Source organism: Trachurus japonicus, chromosome 9, assembly GCF_045865225.1.
Source record: "Trachurus japonicus isolate A0001 chromosome 9, Traja_1.0".
NCBI lineage: Eukaryota > Metazoa > Chordata > Actinopteri > Carangiformes > Carangidae > Trachurus > Trachurus japonicus.
In genome coordinates, this window is record NC_140915.1 from 31648397 (window position 1) to 31666690 (window position 18294).

Genomic DNA, 18294 nt, shown 5'->3' on the forward strand with positions numbered 1-18294 from the left:
AGCCGAGTGACTCTGCAGACAGCTAATGGTCAAAGGTCAATGGCACAATGAACACTCAATACACTGTGTTATTGTCTGGTTGGTAACTCAACTTGAACTGCTGTTGTGACCAGGTCAGTGTGTCCAGCACCACCTGTTACACAAGTCTGCACAAATAACTCTCAGATTCTGTTGTCAACATGTATGTCTCTCATGTTCTCTGTCTCTGTCCGTCTGTTTCAGTCTCCTCCTTGAGCCCGTTTCCCCCGACCTCCGAGATTCTCCTGCTGATGATGGACACCTAAAACATTTCTCAGACGCCACTGGACCGAACAGACAGCCATGAATCCCCAGGAGATGGAGCTCGGCCAAGAAGTGACGGAGGAGACCGATGCGCCTCCTCACCATCGCCACAACAGCCACAGCCGGTCCCGTAACCACAGCAACCAGGAAAACCAGTACAGACGGTCTGAAGCCCTGGCCGGAGGGAGCGCCGGTGGCAGAACCAGGGCGCAGCAGCGCCGTCCGCAGGAGGAGCAGGACATGGAGGTGCAGTACGGAGCTCAGCCCCAGCAGCCCCAGCCCATCCCTCGACCCGCAGTGACACGGTATCGCAGGCAGGGGGACAGCGAGGCCCGGCTCCGAGCCCAGCAGCAGAGACACAGGCAGAGGCAGCAGAGGGAGGCGGAGAGAGCGCAGCACTTAGCACAGCAGGAGAAGCAGCACCATGCGGAGATGACCCACGAGGATGAACGAGAGAGGGACGACTCTGTGCTGGCCCGCTCGGCCAGCACCGAGAGCGGCTTCCACACCCACACCGACCGGGCCGAGGGGGACGACGGCCTGGTCATGATGTCCTTGGAGCCCGAGGGGCATCCGGAGGCGGAGGACGAGGCGGGGAACTACGGAGTCCAGCTACGTCCTGAGGCGGAGGGATACACTGAGAGCGCCGAGGCAGAGCAGCAGCATCTCCATCCGCATCCCAGCTATCCTCCTCAGCCCCAACCCCAACCCCCGCCTGATGTCCAGAACTCGCAGAGACAGGATGAAGCAGAAGGGATACTGAGTACTGGCTACTCCAACTACGTCTACACCCAGCCCCTGGGCCACGCCGGGGGGAGGGCCGACATCTTGGTCGGTCAGAGCTTGGAGAATTTAGATTCCGTACTTGCAGATGAAGCCTATTCTGAGCCATATGACATTTACTCTCTGTCTGAGCATGTTTACGAGGAGATCTGCGACGCTCCCACGGTGGTTTCGTCTGCAGCAGACGGTGCCGGCGAGCCAGAGTCTCTCCAACAGAGGAGGGCCGGCTTCCGGCTGCTGGAAGGCCGGGTCGGGGGCGGCGACTACCACCAGCAGGAGGCGGTGGGCTCCCGGCTGCGCCACTACGACGAACGCTCAGACGGCGAGTCGGACAGTCCGGAGAAGGAGGCGGAGTTCGCCCCGTACCCCCGCGCCGACAGCTGCGAGCAAGAGGAAGACATCGACAGCATCGTGGCCGAGGTCAAGGAGAGTCTGAGCTCTCAGAGTCTTCATCACACCGCAGAAGACACCATTGACGAAGAGAACGAGCTGCCACAGGACGAAGACAAACTCACACCCGAGCCTCACACCGACGCCGATAAACACCACAAAGGCGGCGGCAGAGGGAAGGCGGCCAGAAAGCAGGCAGGCAGCCCCTCGGAGGAGGCCGGGTCGGTGAGGAACAGCCAGGAGAAAAGGGACGCCATCAGTCTAGCCATAAAGGACATCAAGGAGGCCATAGAGGAGGTGAAAACCAGGACGGTGAGATCCCCTTACACACCCGATGAACCCAAGGAGCCCATCTGGGTGATGAGGCAGGACCTGAGCCCCACTGCAGAATGTGACCTTCAGCCATCACTGGGGGGCGATGTAAGTACTACAGTACCTCTGTATACTATTGATCAAATTGTATTGGATAATGTCAGTGTCTGTCCTGGTTTACTTTGCTGAACTCCAAAGGTCCTGGTTTTTTTTTAAAAAACACTGCGTTGAGTCTTTACCAGAAGTGTACATTGCGTATAAAATCTAAAAACAGCATGGAATTGGATTTATAAAAGTGGGTGGACACACACCTGCAGGCATTGTTCCCTTTCTGAATCACAATCAGCCAGTCAGTCAGAAACGTTTGCACGTGGATCCTCCACATCCTGCTCCCCACACGTTCAACTATAGATGGTCAGTGCGAGGCTTTCCACTGTTCGTGCACATAAATGATGCGGTTCATCGATCAAGGAGGTCGATGGCCAATGCAGTTACACTGGCCCTTTGTAACCAGTGTGTTGTCACCTAGCAACAATGTGTCACTTTTTTTCACAAAATCTTTGGTTTGATTTGAAGCCTCTGGTGTTCAGTTGAACCATTAGCTGCTGAACTGAGCTGAAACACAATGCTGGCATTTAACCTTCCTCTTGTCAGCTTTCTGCTACCATCTCTTGTGTTAGGGTCGGTTTTGACCCAAGTCTTAAATCAGCTGTAAAACACACTAAAAACAATTATTTATCATCCCATTTGTTTCTCATCTCTTGGTTACATTGTTAGACTTCCTCATCCAAGGTTGGTTTTGCACTTATGATTTCAGTTTAAACTCTCATTATTGTTCCTTTCGTTATAACCGGGACAAAATCGACCCTAACACCACAAATGTCATAATTTTAACTAGAGCATTTAAGAATTTCGTGACAAAAAATGTTTTGTTTTATTTTTTCTAAATAGAGGTTTCTGACAAAGTAAAAAAGCCTTGATGCTATAAACAAATTTATGTGGTACTTTTATGCATTTAAAACCTAAAAACAGGTCAGTGGTAAACTGAATACAAGAGGAAGGTTAAAGGTGTCTGTCCATTTGCTTTCATATGCCAGCGTGCAATGAAACTTGGGATACAGATAATGTTTTTTCATGAAAATCATAGTAAATCTTTGTGTTGATTTGCACGTGTTACTAAAAACTTACTCCAGATTCATGAACGGTGCGGGAAACTCAAATTTGATCGATGTGTGTATGATGATGAGACCCAATCAATCGTAAATTGACAACATGCTTTTGGTTATCAGCAGTTACTGTAAATCCCCGCCCATGAATAGCCAATGAGCACCATATAAAATGTAGGTGCATCTTGTCGACCTGCGACCTGGATGCAAACAAGGAAAGAGGGAGAGAGAAAGAAAAGAGGCTGTGATTGAGGTTATTTTGGTGAATCGAAGGCCGGTAAGGTAATAACAGATGTTATGAATCAAGTGTCCTTGGTTGAAAGAGCAATTGAAGAAGTAAAATGGTTTGACATGAAACTGGATGCAAAAACAAAAAACACAGCCACACGAGGAGAAGGTACTATATAACAGTACTATTTTGTTTAGCGCAGGGCGCAGGAACACAATAAGTGAATGTTCAAGGCCAGACCTTTTACATGGTAGTAGGAGTTAGTTCCGGCCACGGAAAAAGTGAAGTCCAGTCCAGTCTACAAGTTTGTTCATTGTTTATTGTATCCTTTGGATCCCCATTAGACTTCACAGAGATGAAGACTATTCTTCCTGGGGTCCACATTAAATCAAACAATTATTACAACAATTACATCATCACAGCATTTATACAAAAAATTCCATAAGATCATTCATCCTAAATATATTAACATGATTATAGAAGTAGTACAATGTAAATGTGTTAACATGATAAAGAGGAATAATATAGTCACTCCAAGTCATTTTTTTAACATGATTATAGTACATGATAGCATAAAATGTACCTAGTTGTTCAACGTAGATGTATTAACATGCTGGAGTTCAACTTAACATGATTTCCTAATTTCATAGTACTGTAGGCTATTACAACCTAATATTACGATGAAACACAGCTTCTCTCAGTTTCGTTTTAAAACTTGACATTCCAGTGGCTCCTTTGTTACCCAGGAAAATAAGGCTGCGTTAGACAGCTGTGTTCAAAAGAGCCTCTGAAATGGGACAGTCCACTTGCACACATCCAGCCTCCTATAGACAGGGTCTGTAAACCCCACAGAGAGAGAAGGAGGTTGCTTCACAGGGATGAGCCACAGTTTAAAAGATTAAACATAAAGTCACTATGCACACACACACACACACACACACACAGACTGAACATGCCTGTCTTCTCCTCCACACATTGTCCTTGGCCTGAAAAGACGATGATTTATTCAGTGAGGGTGAGACAAAGAAAGGTGAAGGTAAGACAGGTTGAATAATTCAGTGAGGATCCAATGGCAGAAAGACAGGCTCTGGTTTCCTGATGACATCACAGTCATCGGCTACAGCCTTCCTGTTTACATTCATGGGTCCACGACAGACAGACAGACAGACAAACAAACAGACAGACAGACAGACAGACAGACAGACAGACAGACAGACAGACAGACAGACAGACAGACAGACAGACAGGCTGTTGCTTCCATGGTGAATCCTGATACCTGGGTGTCACCTCACCAGTATTTGAGCACACACCTGCGCTCCAGACACCAGTTCGCCTGTGTTCTGGTTGAGCTTCAGCTTCACCATGGAAAACTTCTGGATGTATCAGGTGGAGAAGCTTGAGGAGGAACAAGCTATGCAGAGATCACAGACCGAGCAGCAGGAGACAGATGAGGTGTGGATGGTTTGGTTTTATACTGGTGTGTTGATGGTTCATTCATATTCTAACAGCAGTGGTACAGTATGATACCTGGAGGTTGGTGACAGGATCTGTTCTGAGGGTTCATTCATGTCTACTGTTTTATCACCATGTTTTGTACAAACGCTTTAATTCTGTAACTGATGGAGCTATTTGCACTTAAAAAAGAGTATTAAGTCAAGTTGTAGCATTAGTAGCAATAGCATTAAGTCATAATAAATACATACAAACAGCAGAATTAACCTTTCTTTACTGTGAAAACTGAACTTAAAAACTAGAGAAATAAGAGTGACCGTGTGAAGGTGCTGTTACTGTAGCTGATGACATGTGATGATATATGAAGTGTTGGGTGAATTTTTAACAGCTTCCTTCCAAGCACTGGGCATGTTTGGAGGTAATGTATATGCAAGTTAAAATGTAGAACAGGGTTGTTGTTTTTTTTTATCTGTGAAAATGTTCAGAATGAATCCACATTTGGGATTGACCCGTAGAGAAGAGACATCTCTATTATAAAAGAATTAAAGACATTAAAATGGCCATTATAGCACTTTTCTAAACACAGTTACAAAGTACTTCTAACTACTACTAATATAGAGGTCCTGAGAGTTTTGAGGATGTCGAGGGACACGGTGGTTCGTAGAAATGTACAGGAGCCAGGTTGTGAAGAGCCTTAAAAGTGAATGCTAAATGGACTTATATAGCACTTTTCTAGTCTCTATTCACACATCCAGTGCACACATCGGGGGGCAAGTCAGTGTGTGTTTGGTGTCTTGCCCAAGGACACTTTGACATGCAGACAGAGGAGCCAGGAATCGAACCACTGACTGGTTGACTGGTTAGTGAACGAGCTGCTCTACCTCCTGATCAGTAATGTCTTAAACTTGACCTAAATCAAACGAGGAGCCAGTGTAAAGACACTAAAACAGGAGCGATGTGCTCATGGAACTTCAAGACACTCTGTAGACATTTTTTTTTACATGTTTTGACAGAGGCTGTTCCAGTGATAAGGCATGAAGAAATAAAAGCTTGTACAACAGTTTCAGCATCCTGAAAAGTTCATCAGCCTACAGTAATTTGATCAATATTTCTAATAAAAAAAACAGAGACCAATGATGATAACTCCAGTTGTGTTGGAGTTGAGTTGTAGAGAAGTCAGCATACTTAAAGCAGATAACAGCGGCACGGCCGTTTCGGCTAATGCTGTGTTCAAGGCAGGCTTTTGAAACCGTAAGTTACAGCTTCAAGTCACAACTACGACTTGGTAGCGTTCCAGGTAACCCGTAGCTCGTGTTTTTACCGTCCTGTTGTCTGTGAAAGTTCCCTATAACGGCCACTCGTAACTTCCGACCCGTGAACTCGTACCAGATCGAACTGGTATGACTTCACAGGAAGGAAAAACACAAAGTACGAGTTTCCTTGAACGCACCATGAGTTAGCAGCCCCCGCCCTTGTCAGGCATCAATTGGTCCTCGTGCTACGTCACCACATTCACGCGCATCCCTTGGCTGCACACACAGCCCTTCATGCCGTTCTCTCCCCTCATTGGATAACACTTGTATCCCACAAGGAAAATTTTCTCCTCGGGTTACAGCAGAGCAGAGTGACGGAGAGACTCGTGTTTAGGCTAAAATACTTCATGTAAGTGATTGCTGACGGAAAATAGGACTATTTAGGACTTATATTAACAAAAACATTCCACTGATATCTGCTTTAAAGATAAAGAAAAGAAAAGATATTCCATGTCTGCAGATTCATCACTGAGGAGGAGCAGGTAGATTGAGAATTGGTCCAAGACTTGACCCTGTAGGGACACCATTGAGAGGGGAGAAAGATGAACTGAAGTTACGGGAACACAAAACCTCCTGATTGATAAGTATGATGAAAACCAGCAAGGCCAGCTCCTCCGTCTGTGAAAAAATGCTGGAGGACTGTCTCAGTACTCTGATGTTGGCTGCAACCTGATTGAATTTTTAAGATATTGTTGTATTCCAGACAAAAAACTGGCCTTCAGAAACTGGCCAGTGACATTTAAGGATGGTAGCTCAAGTTACTTTATAACTGGTTGGACGCTGGCAGTTTGAAGTAATCCAGGACAGAATAGATAAAAACTTTGAGGGAGGGCATCCAGGGGGCATGAGGGTATTTGATATGATATGAGTAATGGGGAGAAGGAGCTCAGAGTGAGCCAGTGTTGGTGAACAGCATCTAGGAAGGAGTGATTAAGGGATATACGTATATTACTGTCTATTACTGGGTTTACTAGCTGCTCAACAGTCATGAATACGAATCTGGACTTGTTTTGATGAACAGAGATTAAACCCTATAACCCAGAGAAGAACTGTGGTCTTACCTCTTTCACTATCCTGTTGAAGAGAAACCGTCACTCCCTCAAAGCTTCATAAAGAACCTGCAGGCCTGATTTCTTCCAGCTGCGTGATCTTCATTGACAAACTCCCAGCTGCTCTGAGAGAGAATGTGTCAGTGAGTTAAAGGTGAAACTGTGTTATCCAGTGTTTTTAGTGACTCTCATCCCCTGGACACCTGTGGAAAATTCAGTTGCTGGTAAAAACCTGCCGATCTACTCACACTGAAGGAGCTCAAGAGAAGTTGAGGGTACTGGTGGTGAGGACTACAACTCCCACATTATTACACATCATCACCCATTTACAATCTCAATGAAGTTCCCTGATAAGTAAAAACTGTCTCTGATCTTTTTTAGAGCCTTAAACTGTTGCACAGCTCTGATTATGAAGCTCCAGGGACATATGGAAAGTGAAGATTTTTTTAAAATTATTATTCCAGGTCAACAGCTGCTGAAAAACTCAACAGAGCTTTAATTCGAAACAGATACAGTCTCTGTTTTCCCTGGAATTAGACCCAAACACATGCTATTTGTAGTTTGCAGACAGATTGCTATGATATGAGAAACCTGATTACCTCACTGACATCAGTCTGTTTATTTAGATCATTTCCTGAGGCAGCATTTCAACAAGAGCAGATTCACCAAATGTCAGAAAACACTCACCCATCATGAGCTGCAGAGTCAGAGCTGCTGTCAAGTCAAGTGTCAAGTGTCTTTTCCCCCCGTCAGAATTTTCACTCCGTGGTGTTGCTTTGTTATGTTGCTGGTATCAGTGTTTATATTAGACCCTGATCTCTCAACACTGTTTCCAGTATCTGTCCATGGAGACAGATTTATTTTAATGTGAAGAAGGTAATTTGGTACAGTGCAGGTGTTTCAGTGAAGAACAGTCAAGTGTCTAAAATAAAAAGCTTTCAAATAAATATGATTGAGTGGAGGTGTGTAGTAGCATTACATGGAAATACCCAAGTACGAGCAGAAACAGTGGAGATACAGGACGCTTCATTTTCAATTCCTCCCTGTATCTGTGACACATGGGTTTCTCTGCCTCCCGTCCCCTGTAGGAGACCAGAGGCAGCAGAAGGAATCTAGCTACTTTACTTTTCAAGACTTGTCTGTGTCTCAGTTTGCATTAGTCAACTAAACTGTCTTAAATATATAGAAGGAAGCTAAGCACATTCTTCCCACAATCTAAATCACCAGCTGTGAAGGTTCTTCAACTAAACATTTTACCTTGTATCTTGATTTTCTTGAGAAATGTGAGGGAGCAGAGACTTCAGGACAGTCACTGGTGGCTAAAGTCAAAGTTTCAAAGTGGTTCAGTCCACGTTGTGTCTGAAATCATAGAAACAGGTTCAGGCTTGAATATTGGAAACGTATTGTAATATTTACAATTGCCAGTCAATAGGATAAATGGTGTTTAAACTGAACTATCCCTTTAACTGGATTGTACAGGAACAAAACCAAAGTCCCAGCGGCTTTGCTCATTTGGTAACATGGATTAAAGAAGGCTGGAGGGTTTAAAGTGTCCTTCTTCTGTCCCTGCAGTCTCCTGGTTCAGGCTCGCCCTCTCCCTCAGGAGCAGAGTCCTCCAACAGACACCTGCTGCAGGACGACAGCTTTGAGTCCTCCCCCTCCAGTAAAGAGGTGTGTTCACTTTTCAGTAGATCTCCACTGCTTGTACAACATAAAAAATGTCTGACATCCTCCTCTCTGTCTGTTCTCAGTCCAGGAGAAGCCTCGCCTCCTTCCCTACATATGTAGAAGGTGAGTGCTCCATCCTCTGGTGCAGAGGTTCTCAGACTCTGAGGGGGTGGTGAGTAGGAGGGGACGGATGCATTCCAGAAATAAAGTAGCCACTCATAAACATGGATGTTGCCTCCACCAGCCGGCCTAGCCAAGTAAATATGGTCATAATCTCCTTCCTGAGTTACAGCAATTTATCTTTTACTATAAAATGTTGAACTTTCCCTTTAAGTAATAACTTAAAGGGATAGTTCAACATTTTGGCAAATCGTCCCATTGCCATAATCCCTATAGTCATAGCAGTAGGTTTGTTAACTTTAATTGTCGGTGCAAGCTATTTTTAGAACGGCGGAGCAGAGCTGTGAGCTGCTCAGAGCTACGCTACGGAGGCTAGTGGAATTTCTTGGTTTTCCTCATCAAACTCATCAAATACACAATCCAACAACTCCAAAACGTTCTGGTGGACAAGTTGTGACCTGCACATTCACCACGCTATGAGATAATAACAACGTTACGAGACAGAGTTGTTTTAGAGGTAAATTCATGCAAAACCGCTGATGCGCGTTCCCCTTAAGGGCAGTTTTTCGGCAAGCAGTCTCTGTATTTACCTGGAAAACAACTCCGTCTCGTAACGTTCCGTTATGTTGGTCAGTCTGAATCCTAAAGTGGGAGCAGACATGATGTGACACAGATACTGAACCTCTCCTCCTCCTCCAGTCCCAGGCCCGTGCGACCCAGAGGACCTGATCGATGGGATCATCTTCGCAGCCAACTACCTGGGCTCCACCCAGCTGCTGTCGGATAAAACCCCGTCCAAGAACATCCGCATGATGCAGGCTCAGGAGGCTGTCAGTCGTATCAAGGTGACAACACACTCAGTAGAAACTCATGTGATGTAGCACTCATTGGTGAGCACAGGGCAGGATGGGACAGATGATGAAATTAAAAAAGAAAAAAGATGATGATGATGACTCTCAGAAAAGAAATATAGTCAAATTAGCTCATCCTCTACAAATTGGGTGATAACTGATGTGTCAGTACACTGACATTTATGTTATGAACAGCTTTTATGTAATGAAGTCTACTGTATAAATAAAGATGAGCTGACAGTCTGAGGTATAAACATAACGCTGTCATATTTCCTCTTAGAGAGTGAATATCTTTAGATTTATTCTATTGCTGGCTGTAATGCTTGTAATGTGTTTACCTCTGACTGTTTCAACCCCCTCTCCTCACTTCCCTCCTCCCTGCCAGCCTCCAGCTACACACACACATAGTGTCACAGTGTCACAGTGTGACAGTCTTTTTTTGTGCTTATGATTATTACTGCTTAGTGCCCCCAAAAGGTACAGTATGGTCATGTCAGGGGTGAAATCCTCAGATGTTCATGAAATTCATTGAGATGATTGGACGCATCTGGAGGGATGTAATCTATGTATTTTTTCATCATACAGAAAGTTTGCCGTTTTAACTGTTCTGCTGTGATTTATGGCAAAAACTTGACTGCAGGATGAACATAAACTTACCAAACTGCAGCTACCACATAGTGCTACATGGCACCAGCTCGACTGAACTCGACTGAACTCAGCTTTGGTAGGATGCCAGACTATTCTGGAGGTCGTTTCCATTACAGCATAGTAGCTACCGCCTTTAGAGTAGCTGGCCGCTTAATAAAATTAAATTAAATTTAATGACTGATCTGTTCATTTTAAAACATTTATATTTGTACAGTACACACAGAGCCCCAAGGCTATCTCCAAAGAGCTGCAGATGACTTCATCGGATCCCTTTCCTCCCAAGATGACAATGGAGTTTGACCAGCCAATCACTTTAGGAGACTAGCCACTCACCTCTGAGATGACACATCTCTGAAAACAGCAGGGCAAATTTCCAAAAAGGTGTTATTTGGATAAACTGACCACATATTGGGATCTAAACAGTTACTTTCTCAGCTGAAAACATATGAAAACTTAATAGTAAGTGACGTATTAACAGCGCTGCAGCTGGAATTAAAACTGCTTTTAGCCATGCAGGATATTTGTGCATGCCACGCATTTATGATGATTCTCGACCAATCAGTGGTCTGCAGTGCTTTCACGTCACCTTTTAGTACCTATTTACCTGATTTGGAACCTCAGCCGAGTTGGTACCAGAAAAGTAGTACCAGGTAGCAGATTCCAGGTACTTTGTCCTAATGGAAACCCATAAAGGGCGAGCAGAGCAGAGTAGAGGAGAGTAGAGTTGAGCTGGCACCACATAGTGGAAACACAGCAGACTCCCAGCTGTGTGATGATAGTCATGGCTGAGTGAGAGATGCCTCAGTCAGCAACATGCAGGCCAGGGTAGGGCAGGTGCCAGGAGCCACAGTCTTATTTTACCATGGCTGTTTTTGTAAAATTAGACCAGTTTCTTCTTGCATTTCACCTTGGTCTGTGTTGTTTGCCTCAACACATGAAGCTCAGATCCAAAAATGTGCTTCTGTTTTCTGAATTCTGACTCTAACCTCTGTGACCTGGGGCTGGTCTGCTGACAGTCAGCAAAGGGAGCTTCATCGGTCACAGTGCTCCTCTGAGTTCATGCTGGACTTAGTCCAAGAACCGCTTTCAGAGTATAGGAGGGGGGGGGTCTGGTCGTGGTTCAGTCAGTGCAGTAAACACAACCACACAAAGTCAGAGTACATTCTGACACTACCCCCCCCCCCAACACCTGTGATCCAGTCTCTCCTGTGCTCTAACCCAGAACTCTCCTGCTTTATTCCTGCAGACGGCCCAAAAACTAGCCCAAAACAGGAAGAAGGTGCAGTACCACATATTTGTCTCCTCCTCCACTGCTTCTTTTCTCCTGTGTGTGACTGTCCTGTCCTTCTGTTGTTCTGTTCTGATAGAATAATATACATACTATGTCAGTCAACACAGCACTGACACTGAACCACTTAAACAACATCTGCTGACTGATGTTGGTACCATTGTGTGTGTCTGTGTCACCTACCATGTGTGGTGCTCAGTGACACAGGAGCTGCATTGTTAATGATTGTATATGAGGTGCTATGTGGTGTGTCTTAACTAGTATTAGATTGAAGGAAAACAAAAGTGGGTACAGAACAGAAAGTACTAAACTTATTTGCCCTATAAAAATCATCATGTTAATGCCCACAGCAACAGAACAGGGTGAATATTCTTTGATGGGCTGTAAATTTCAGATTGATATAGGGAGTTTTTTTTTTTTTTCATTTTAAACCAAAATCCACAAAAATGTGAATGAATGTGAGATTTAAGATGAGCTCTCAGATCACTGTCCGATTACTGTTAAAACTGTTTTCTCAGTGTGTTCTGTCTGTTTAATGTCTAATGTTTGGCTCGTTAATGTTTCTTTATTATCTTTATGAATCTGTGTGTGTGCGTGTGTGTGCGTGTGTGTGTGTGTAGGCCCCTGAGGGTGAACCTCAGCCCATGACAGAAGTGGATCTCTTCATCTCCACACAGAGAATCAAAGTGCTCAATGCTGACTCCCAGGTAATCTCATACACAGACATACATACACACACACATTGCACACACTATAAGATTCACCAGAAAATTAGTGTGTTGTCAAGAGCTTTGATCCATCATCTAAAGCCAAATTCCAAGGGAAGATTATTAAACCTTGTTAAGTTAAGACCAGTCAATTGAAATAGCTGCAGTCTGACTCTGATCAGAGGGATCACATAGTAGAAAAAAAAAGTGGCATTGAAAATGGACTGATACCAAGTGCATGGATGAGAAAATTATAAAAGCTCAGATTAAATTTTCCTGTGTTTGGTTACTGAGCTTTTCTGTGACTGAATGGTTTTCTGAGCAGGACACCATGATGGACCACCCTCTGAGGACCATCTCCTACATTGCCGACATCGGTAACATTGTGGTTCTGATGGCGCGGCGCAGGATGCCTCGACCCGACTCCCAGGAGAGCGTGGAGGCCTCGGACCCAGGTCAAGACAGCAAGCGGCAGTACAAGATGATCTGCCACGTGTTTGAGTCCGAGGATGTGAGTCACAGTCTGGTGATCTCTGATGACAGGTTGATCAAATCTTAAAATGCCGTGAAGAAGAGTCTCTAACATTCTGCCCACCGTGTCCTCCAGGCCCAGCTGATCGCTCAGTCCATCGGTCAGGCCTTCAGCGTGGCCTACCAGGAGTTCCTGCGGGCCAACGGCATCAACCCTGAGGACCTGAGCCAGAAGGAGTACAGTGACCTGCTCAACACTCAGGACATGTACAACGATGACCTCATCCACTTCTCCAAGTCTGAGAACTGCAAAGATGTAAGTACATGTTTTATTCTCACACTTCTGCACTGGTTTAAAGAGATATTTCAACATTTTGGCAAATTCTCCTATTGCAATGATCCCTATAGTCTTACGAGTAGGTTAAATACCTTTTATTGTCGGTGCAAGCTGTTTTTAGATCGGCGGGGCAGAGCCGTGAGCTCTGCACAGGCGCGGTATTTCCGGGCTTTCCCTCATCAAACTCATCAAATACACAATCCAACAACTCCAAAACACTCTTGTGGACAAGTTGTGACCTGCACATTCACCACACTATAAGATAATAACAGAACGTTACGAGACAGAGTTGTTTTCGAGGCAAATGCGTAGCTGGAACTACATCCCAGACACGGCTGCTGGGCGGAGTGATTTCAAAAGCGCAAGTAGTTCCGAGTATTTTGCTTCATGTGTCGTAATGTTACATAATTATACGTTATTATTTCATAGCATGGTGAATGTGCAAGTCACAACTTGTCCACCAGAGTGTTTTGGAGTTGTTGGATTGTGAATTTTGTTTGATGAGGTAAATGTGAAAGTATCATGAGCCTCTGTAGCGTTAGCTGAGCAGCTTCAATCTCTGCCCCACTGATCTAAAAACAGCTTGCACCGACAATTAAAGGTAATGAACCTACTGCTAAAACTATATGGATTATGACAATAGGCGAATTTGCCAAAATGTTGAAATATCCCTTTAACATTACTAGTGGAATTTTGACGCCAAAGCACAAAGACTTGCAGAGTTGTCCAGCTTAAGTGTTTTTTCATCTTTGTTATCATTGTTATATATATATACAGAATGAGCATAGTGTTGCTGATATTCTGTTGTTGTCTCTGTCTCTGTTTCTGCTCGTGGCTGTCTGCTGTGAGCTCAGGTGTTCGTGGAGAAAGGCAAAGGGGAGATTCTAGGCGTGGTCATCGTGGAGAGTGGGTGGGGCTCCATCCTGCCCACCGTCATCATTGCCAACATGATGCACGCCGGGCCAGCTGAGAGGTCCGGCAGGCTGAACATAGGAGACCAGATCATGTCAATCAATGGGACCAGTCTGGTGGGACTGCCGCTCTCCACCTGCCAGAGCATCATCAAGGTGAGGGAGAGGGAGCTGATGGGTAAGGGTTAGCTGATGTGAATAAAGACACTTACTATGGAAGTGCACTCAGGCTTCACAGCTGCTCTGTTTCTAAAACCTTTGTTCAAAAACCTTTGTCAAACTCAACATCTTACTGAATTGACCAGAGCAGAAATCCAGGCAGGAAATAACTGAGATAGTAGAGCGACTGCACAACTTGTGAACTACCACACGCACAGATCAAAATGAGGAACAGGCTGTATCAAACTGTTTCATAACTGCTTCTCCTTGGAAGAAAATGACATGAGCTGAGGGAAAGATGTGAGGGAGACACTTGGATTTTTTAAAAACAAACTTTAGTCATTGCACATGGACAATAAGCACTTCTTTCATAACCACAAAAACAAAGCAAACAGGATTGAAATGTTGAAAAAAGCTCATTTGAAAGACGTGTGTTGCTGACCTCTCAACCAGGTCGCCTTGCAAATGAGATCTTGAATGCAATGGGTCTCTATCTGGTTAAATAAAGATTAAAGTAAGAAGAATAGGTTCACAATCTAATATGATCTTTACTAGATCTATATGCATATTTCAGGTGGTTTTTGAATCGTGTCAGTCAGGTGATCTCTCCTGCTCATACACTCATCACTTTCTTCACACTGTCATTCTTCTCCTGATCATAAGATGTCTCCACATTATTCCCTTCTTTTGCTTCCCATCACCTGGGGCTTATTCCACACTGCGGCCTCTTGATGAGGAAATAAACAGACAATAAACGACATGTTTGTTTTCCAGCTGTGAGGAAGACTAGTCCAGGTCAAAGATCCTGACTTAGTATCTCACTATGTTTTCTCCATTATGAAGGGTCTGAAGAACCAGTCCAGGATCAAGCTGAACATTGTCAGATGTCCTCCGGTCACCACTGTCCTCATCAGACGGCCAGACCTCCGCTATCAGCTGGGCTTCAGTGTCCAGAACGGCATTGTGGGTAGCATGGCGGTGGTTGTGTTTCTGTGTTTGATCATCGTTGAAGTGTTTGACATGTGGTGTTAAAGAGGTGATCCCTCTCTCAACAGATCTGTAGCCTTATGCGTGGGGGCATCGCAGAGCGAGGGGGGGTCAGAGTGGGTCACCGCATCATCGAGATCAACAGTCAGAGCGTGGTGGCCACGCCCCACGAGAAGATTGTTCACATCCTGTCCAACGCTGTGGGAGAGGTGAGTGGACACAGACATGATGGGTCAGAGAGTGTCTGCTCTCTGTTGGTGGTGACTGGCAGAGCTCAGCTGCTGGGCAGAGGAGACATCAGATGTCTCCTGATTGGCTCTGCAGCTAGGACGTCCCTCTGAGCTGTTTACTGGTTATAAACAGCAACAGCAGCTACATGACACCTGAAGGAGCATACCTCTGCTCCCAGTGAGGGCAGCTCAGCACCGCAGGCTTTAAAACAGACTCCTAGGACAGAGACCCAGGCCAGTACTGAGACTGATGTCTACAAACCTACAGAACAAATCACTAGATATTTCAGTCACAGACATATATGTGACTGAAATACATACAAATACCAACAGATCCACTGTCTGAGTAACATTTCATTATGAGTATCCAGTTTATCTTATAATAAATTACAGAGTATCTTAATCTTACAGGTAACAGTCCCATAGTATTAATGTAGATGTCCATTTGTGTAGTGATTATAAAGCAGGTCAAGGTTTTGTATTAGTACTTATACTTAATTGATCCCACAGGAAATTGAATCTTTCAGTAGCAGCAAGGACATACAATTTGAATATGAGGACATACGTTAAAGAAAATATATACTGTACATCCAATGTTATACTAATATTAGAAGACATAGAGCCTCAGTCCACAGAGAAATGCACAGTCTGTATTCAGAAACTGAGCCGTCAGTACTTCCTGTGACTTTGTGATGTCGCAACAAAGCAGTCACCATGCCCCGCCCACCTGGACCCACCATTCAGCCTTGGAGGATTTAGTTTCTCTGGGTGTTAAACCTGAAATCTGTGAATATTTATAAAGATCACAATTAATTCATGGAGACCTGACTTTTACTCTCATTCACTGGCCCTGAGTCTCTGAGCCTCCATTCTTAGTGGCCCCGAACCTCATCTGATTGTCTCTGAGCCACTCCTCTGTCCTGATTGACTCCATACTGATTGGCTCCTTACCCCTGTGCCTTTCATCTGATGCCGTGTAAAGCCCTTTGAGACAAACTGTTTGTAAAAATGGGCTATACGAATACAATTACCTTGCCTTGCCTTGAAATGATTTGTTGCGTGTGTCTCTGTCTCAGATCCACATGAAGACAATGCCTGCAGCCATGTACCGCCTGCTGACTGCCCAGGAGCAGCCTGTTTACATCTAACAAGACCAAGCCCTGACCTCACTCCCTTTAAACTTCCTGCTGTCACTCCTCATCAGATCCTATCAGTCCTCCACCCCTCCACCCTCTGCAGATGGGCCACAGTGAGCTGATGGTGGGATCGTACTGTTGCTCAGCCTCATCTTCAAATCTTCTCTCGGAGGTTCTGACTTTAGCAGAAGTTGTAGTTAATGAATGGAAGTCTACAGTCTCGGTTCCCAGAAACCTGGTAGTTTTTGCTGGTGAATGTTCATGTAAAATATGTAATGGCGTGATGAGCACATTGATTAGAGGAAGTAGACAACGCTATTTCTACCGTATTCCATGAGCTGAGCCTGAGTGAGATCATGAAGACGGCCTGACCATCACTTCCTGGCCACTCCTTCCATGCTGCTGTCTCACCTGTATCACCTTTCTGCACACAGGGAGCGTGTAAATGAGTCTGTATCATCATGGCGCTGTAGAGTCGTCACTGCAGCTCCTCTGTCGCCTCACATGTTCAACAGGATGGTTTTATCTTGCACACTGACACATAGCACTTGTAGTTTTTCAGTTGTGGCTTCTCTGTAGCTCCACTCGACTTGTGTGTCCTGGACCAAGTCACTAAAATTACATCTCTATGCTGCTCTTTGTCCTTCTGACACAGATAACACAGATCTCTGGTTTCTTTCTGTTGTTGTTTTTATGAGATTCTGTCAGTGATGCTCCTGTTTCACAATAAAAGTCTAGAGAAGACCACTGTGGGGCTTTTAATGTAAAACTGGAGTCATTGACGGAAACAAGAGCATAGAGGAACTGGAGACTGTGACATGACTGTTGCTACATGGATTAATTAGACATGACACCCAATTCATCAACGCAACAGGAAGTTGTCAGTTTCTTTCAAAGTAATGTTACAACAAATTAAAGCTGGGGATGATTACATTTCTTACCAGAAACATATCGATAATAGTAAGTCCAGAGGATCAACATTTAACAACAAATGACATTTAGGATCAGCTGATTTGACGATCAAACTATTCAAGTGTTAAAATTAATTTCATATTTATTAAGCAAATTTTATTGTAAGAGCCTTTAATTAAGTTTAATGAGACATTTTAATATTGTTATTCCTCTCAGAAAGCCAACAGAGTGAGATTACATCATACAACAACTCAACACATGCAGCTATATCTTCTGTTCTTCCTGTGGTGTTGTACTCGGAGGCAACATGTCACCATGTACTTCTCCAGTGTTTGTAGAAATGAGTCAAGTTTTCAGATGTGGAGACATGTAATATTTGACCTTTGGGATTTTCAGTACGTCACATTGCAATTTTATTCACTTTTACAGGGACAGTAGACATCCATAATGTTTTGTTCTTTGGCTTTTTATTCCACATGCTGCTTGTTTTATTCACCACAAACCCCTGGCGACTGAATTTTTTCAGGACAGTTTTGCGTTTCTTGCATCATGTAATGGTCAATGAGACTTTCATACAGACCCCGCCCCTAAGATGAATGGTCTTATGTAGGAAAAGGATTGCTTGAGTCAAGGATCTCTAAAGGTCACCAGAGGTCAGATATAAATTGTCCCCATGTCTGAAATAAAACTGGGGTATGTTGAAGTAGTCACTTCTGCATACTTCTACAGCTTCCACTGGGTCAGACTCTTCATCACCAGGTCTCAGGTCTGTGCAGGCTGGAGAAGTGAAGGTTTTTCCTGGTCAACACTGACGATCTACAGGTTCTCTCTGTGCTGAGATCACATGAGTTGCACCAACAGGAGCGAGGGGTCTTCCTGCTTCAGTGGCTACA

At 44.5% G+C, this 18294-nt stretch overlaps 2 protein-coding genes across 3 annotated transcripts in view; one reads left to right on the plus strand and one right to left on the minus strand.

Annotated features, from left to right (window-relative positions):
- The first annotated feature begins 207 nt into the window (after window positions 1-207).
- apba1a (amyloid beta (A4) precursor protein-binding, family A, member 1a) lies at window positions 208-16714 on the plus strand. 2 transcript variants are annotated; one of them, XM_085787394.1, is made up of 12 exons: window positions 209-1875; window positions 8549-8647; window positions 8728-8767; window positions 9464-9609; window positions 11510-11542; window positions 12172-12258; window positions 12584-12769; window positions 12866-13045; window positions 13921-14133; window positions 14980-15099; window positions 15192-15332; window positions 16430-16714. In XM_085787394.1, exons 1-12 carry the CDS (start codon window positions 322-324, stop codon window positions 16499-16501), a joined length of 2871 nt encoding a protein of 956 aa, XP_085643520.1. In that variant the 5' UTR covers window positions 209-321; the 3' UTR covers window positions 16502-16714. The 2 variants fall into 2 exon arrangements, with proteins under 2 accessions (XP_085643521.1, XP_085643520.1); XM_085787395.1 differs by lacking the exon at window positions 11510-11542 and having other exon boundaries at window positions 208-1875.
- entrep1 (endosomal transmembrane epsin interactor 1) overlaps window positions 15219-18294 on the minus strand; it is a 30385-nt gene continuing 27309 nt past the window's right edge. The window contains exon 12 of the transcript XR_015036610.1: window positions 15219-15321. The gene's annotated coding sequence lies outside the window, so the exon portion shown is untranslated. The remainder of the gene's footprint in view (window positions 15322-18294) is intronic.

Coding starts and splice junctions, on each gene's coding strand:
- apba1a (XM_085787394.1), top strand. CDS start 322: ATGAATCCCCAGGAGATGGAGCTCGGCCAAGAAGTGACGGAGGAGACC. Junction 15,100..15,191: donor TCAGTGTCCAGAACGGCATT/GTGGGTAGCATG, acceptor CTCTCTCAACAG/ATCTGTAGCCTTATGCGTGG. Junction 15,333..16,429: donor TGTCCAACGCTGTGGGAGAG/GTGAGTGGACAC, acceptor TCTCTGTCTCAG/ATCCACATGAAGACAATGCC.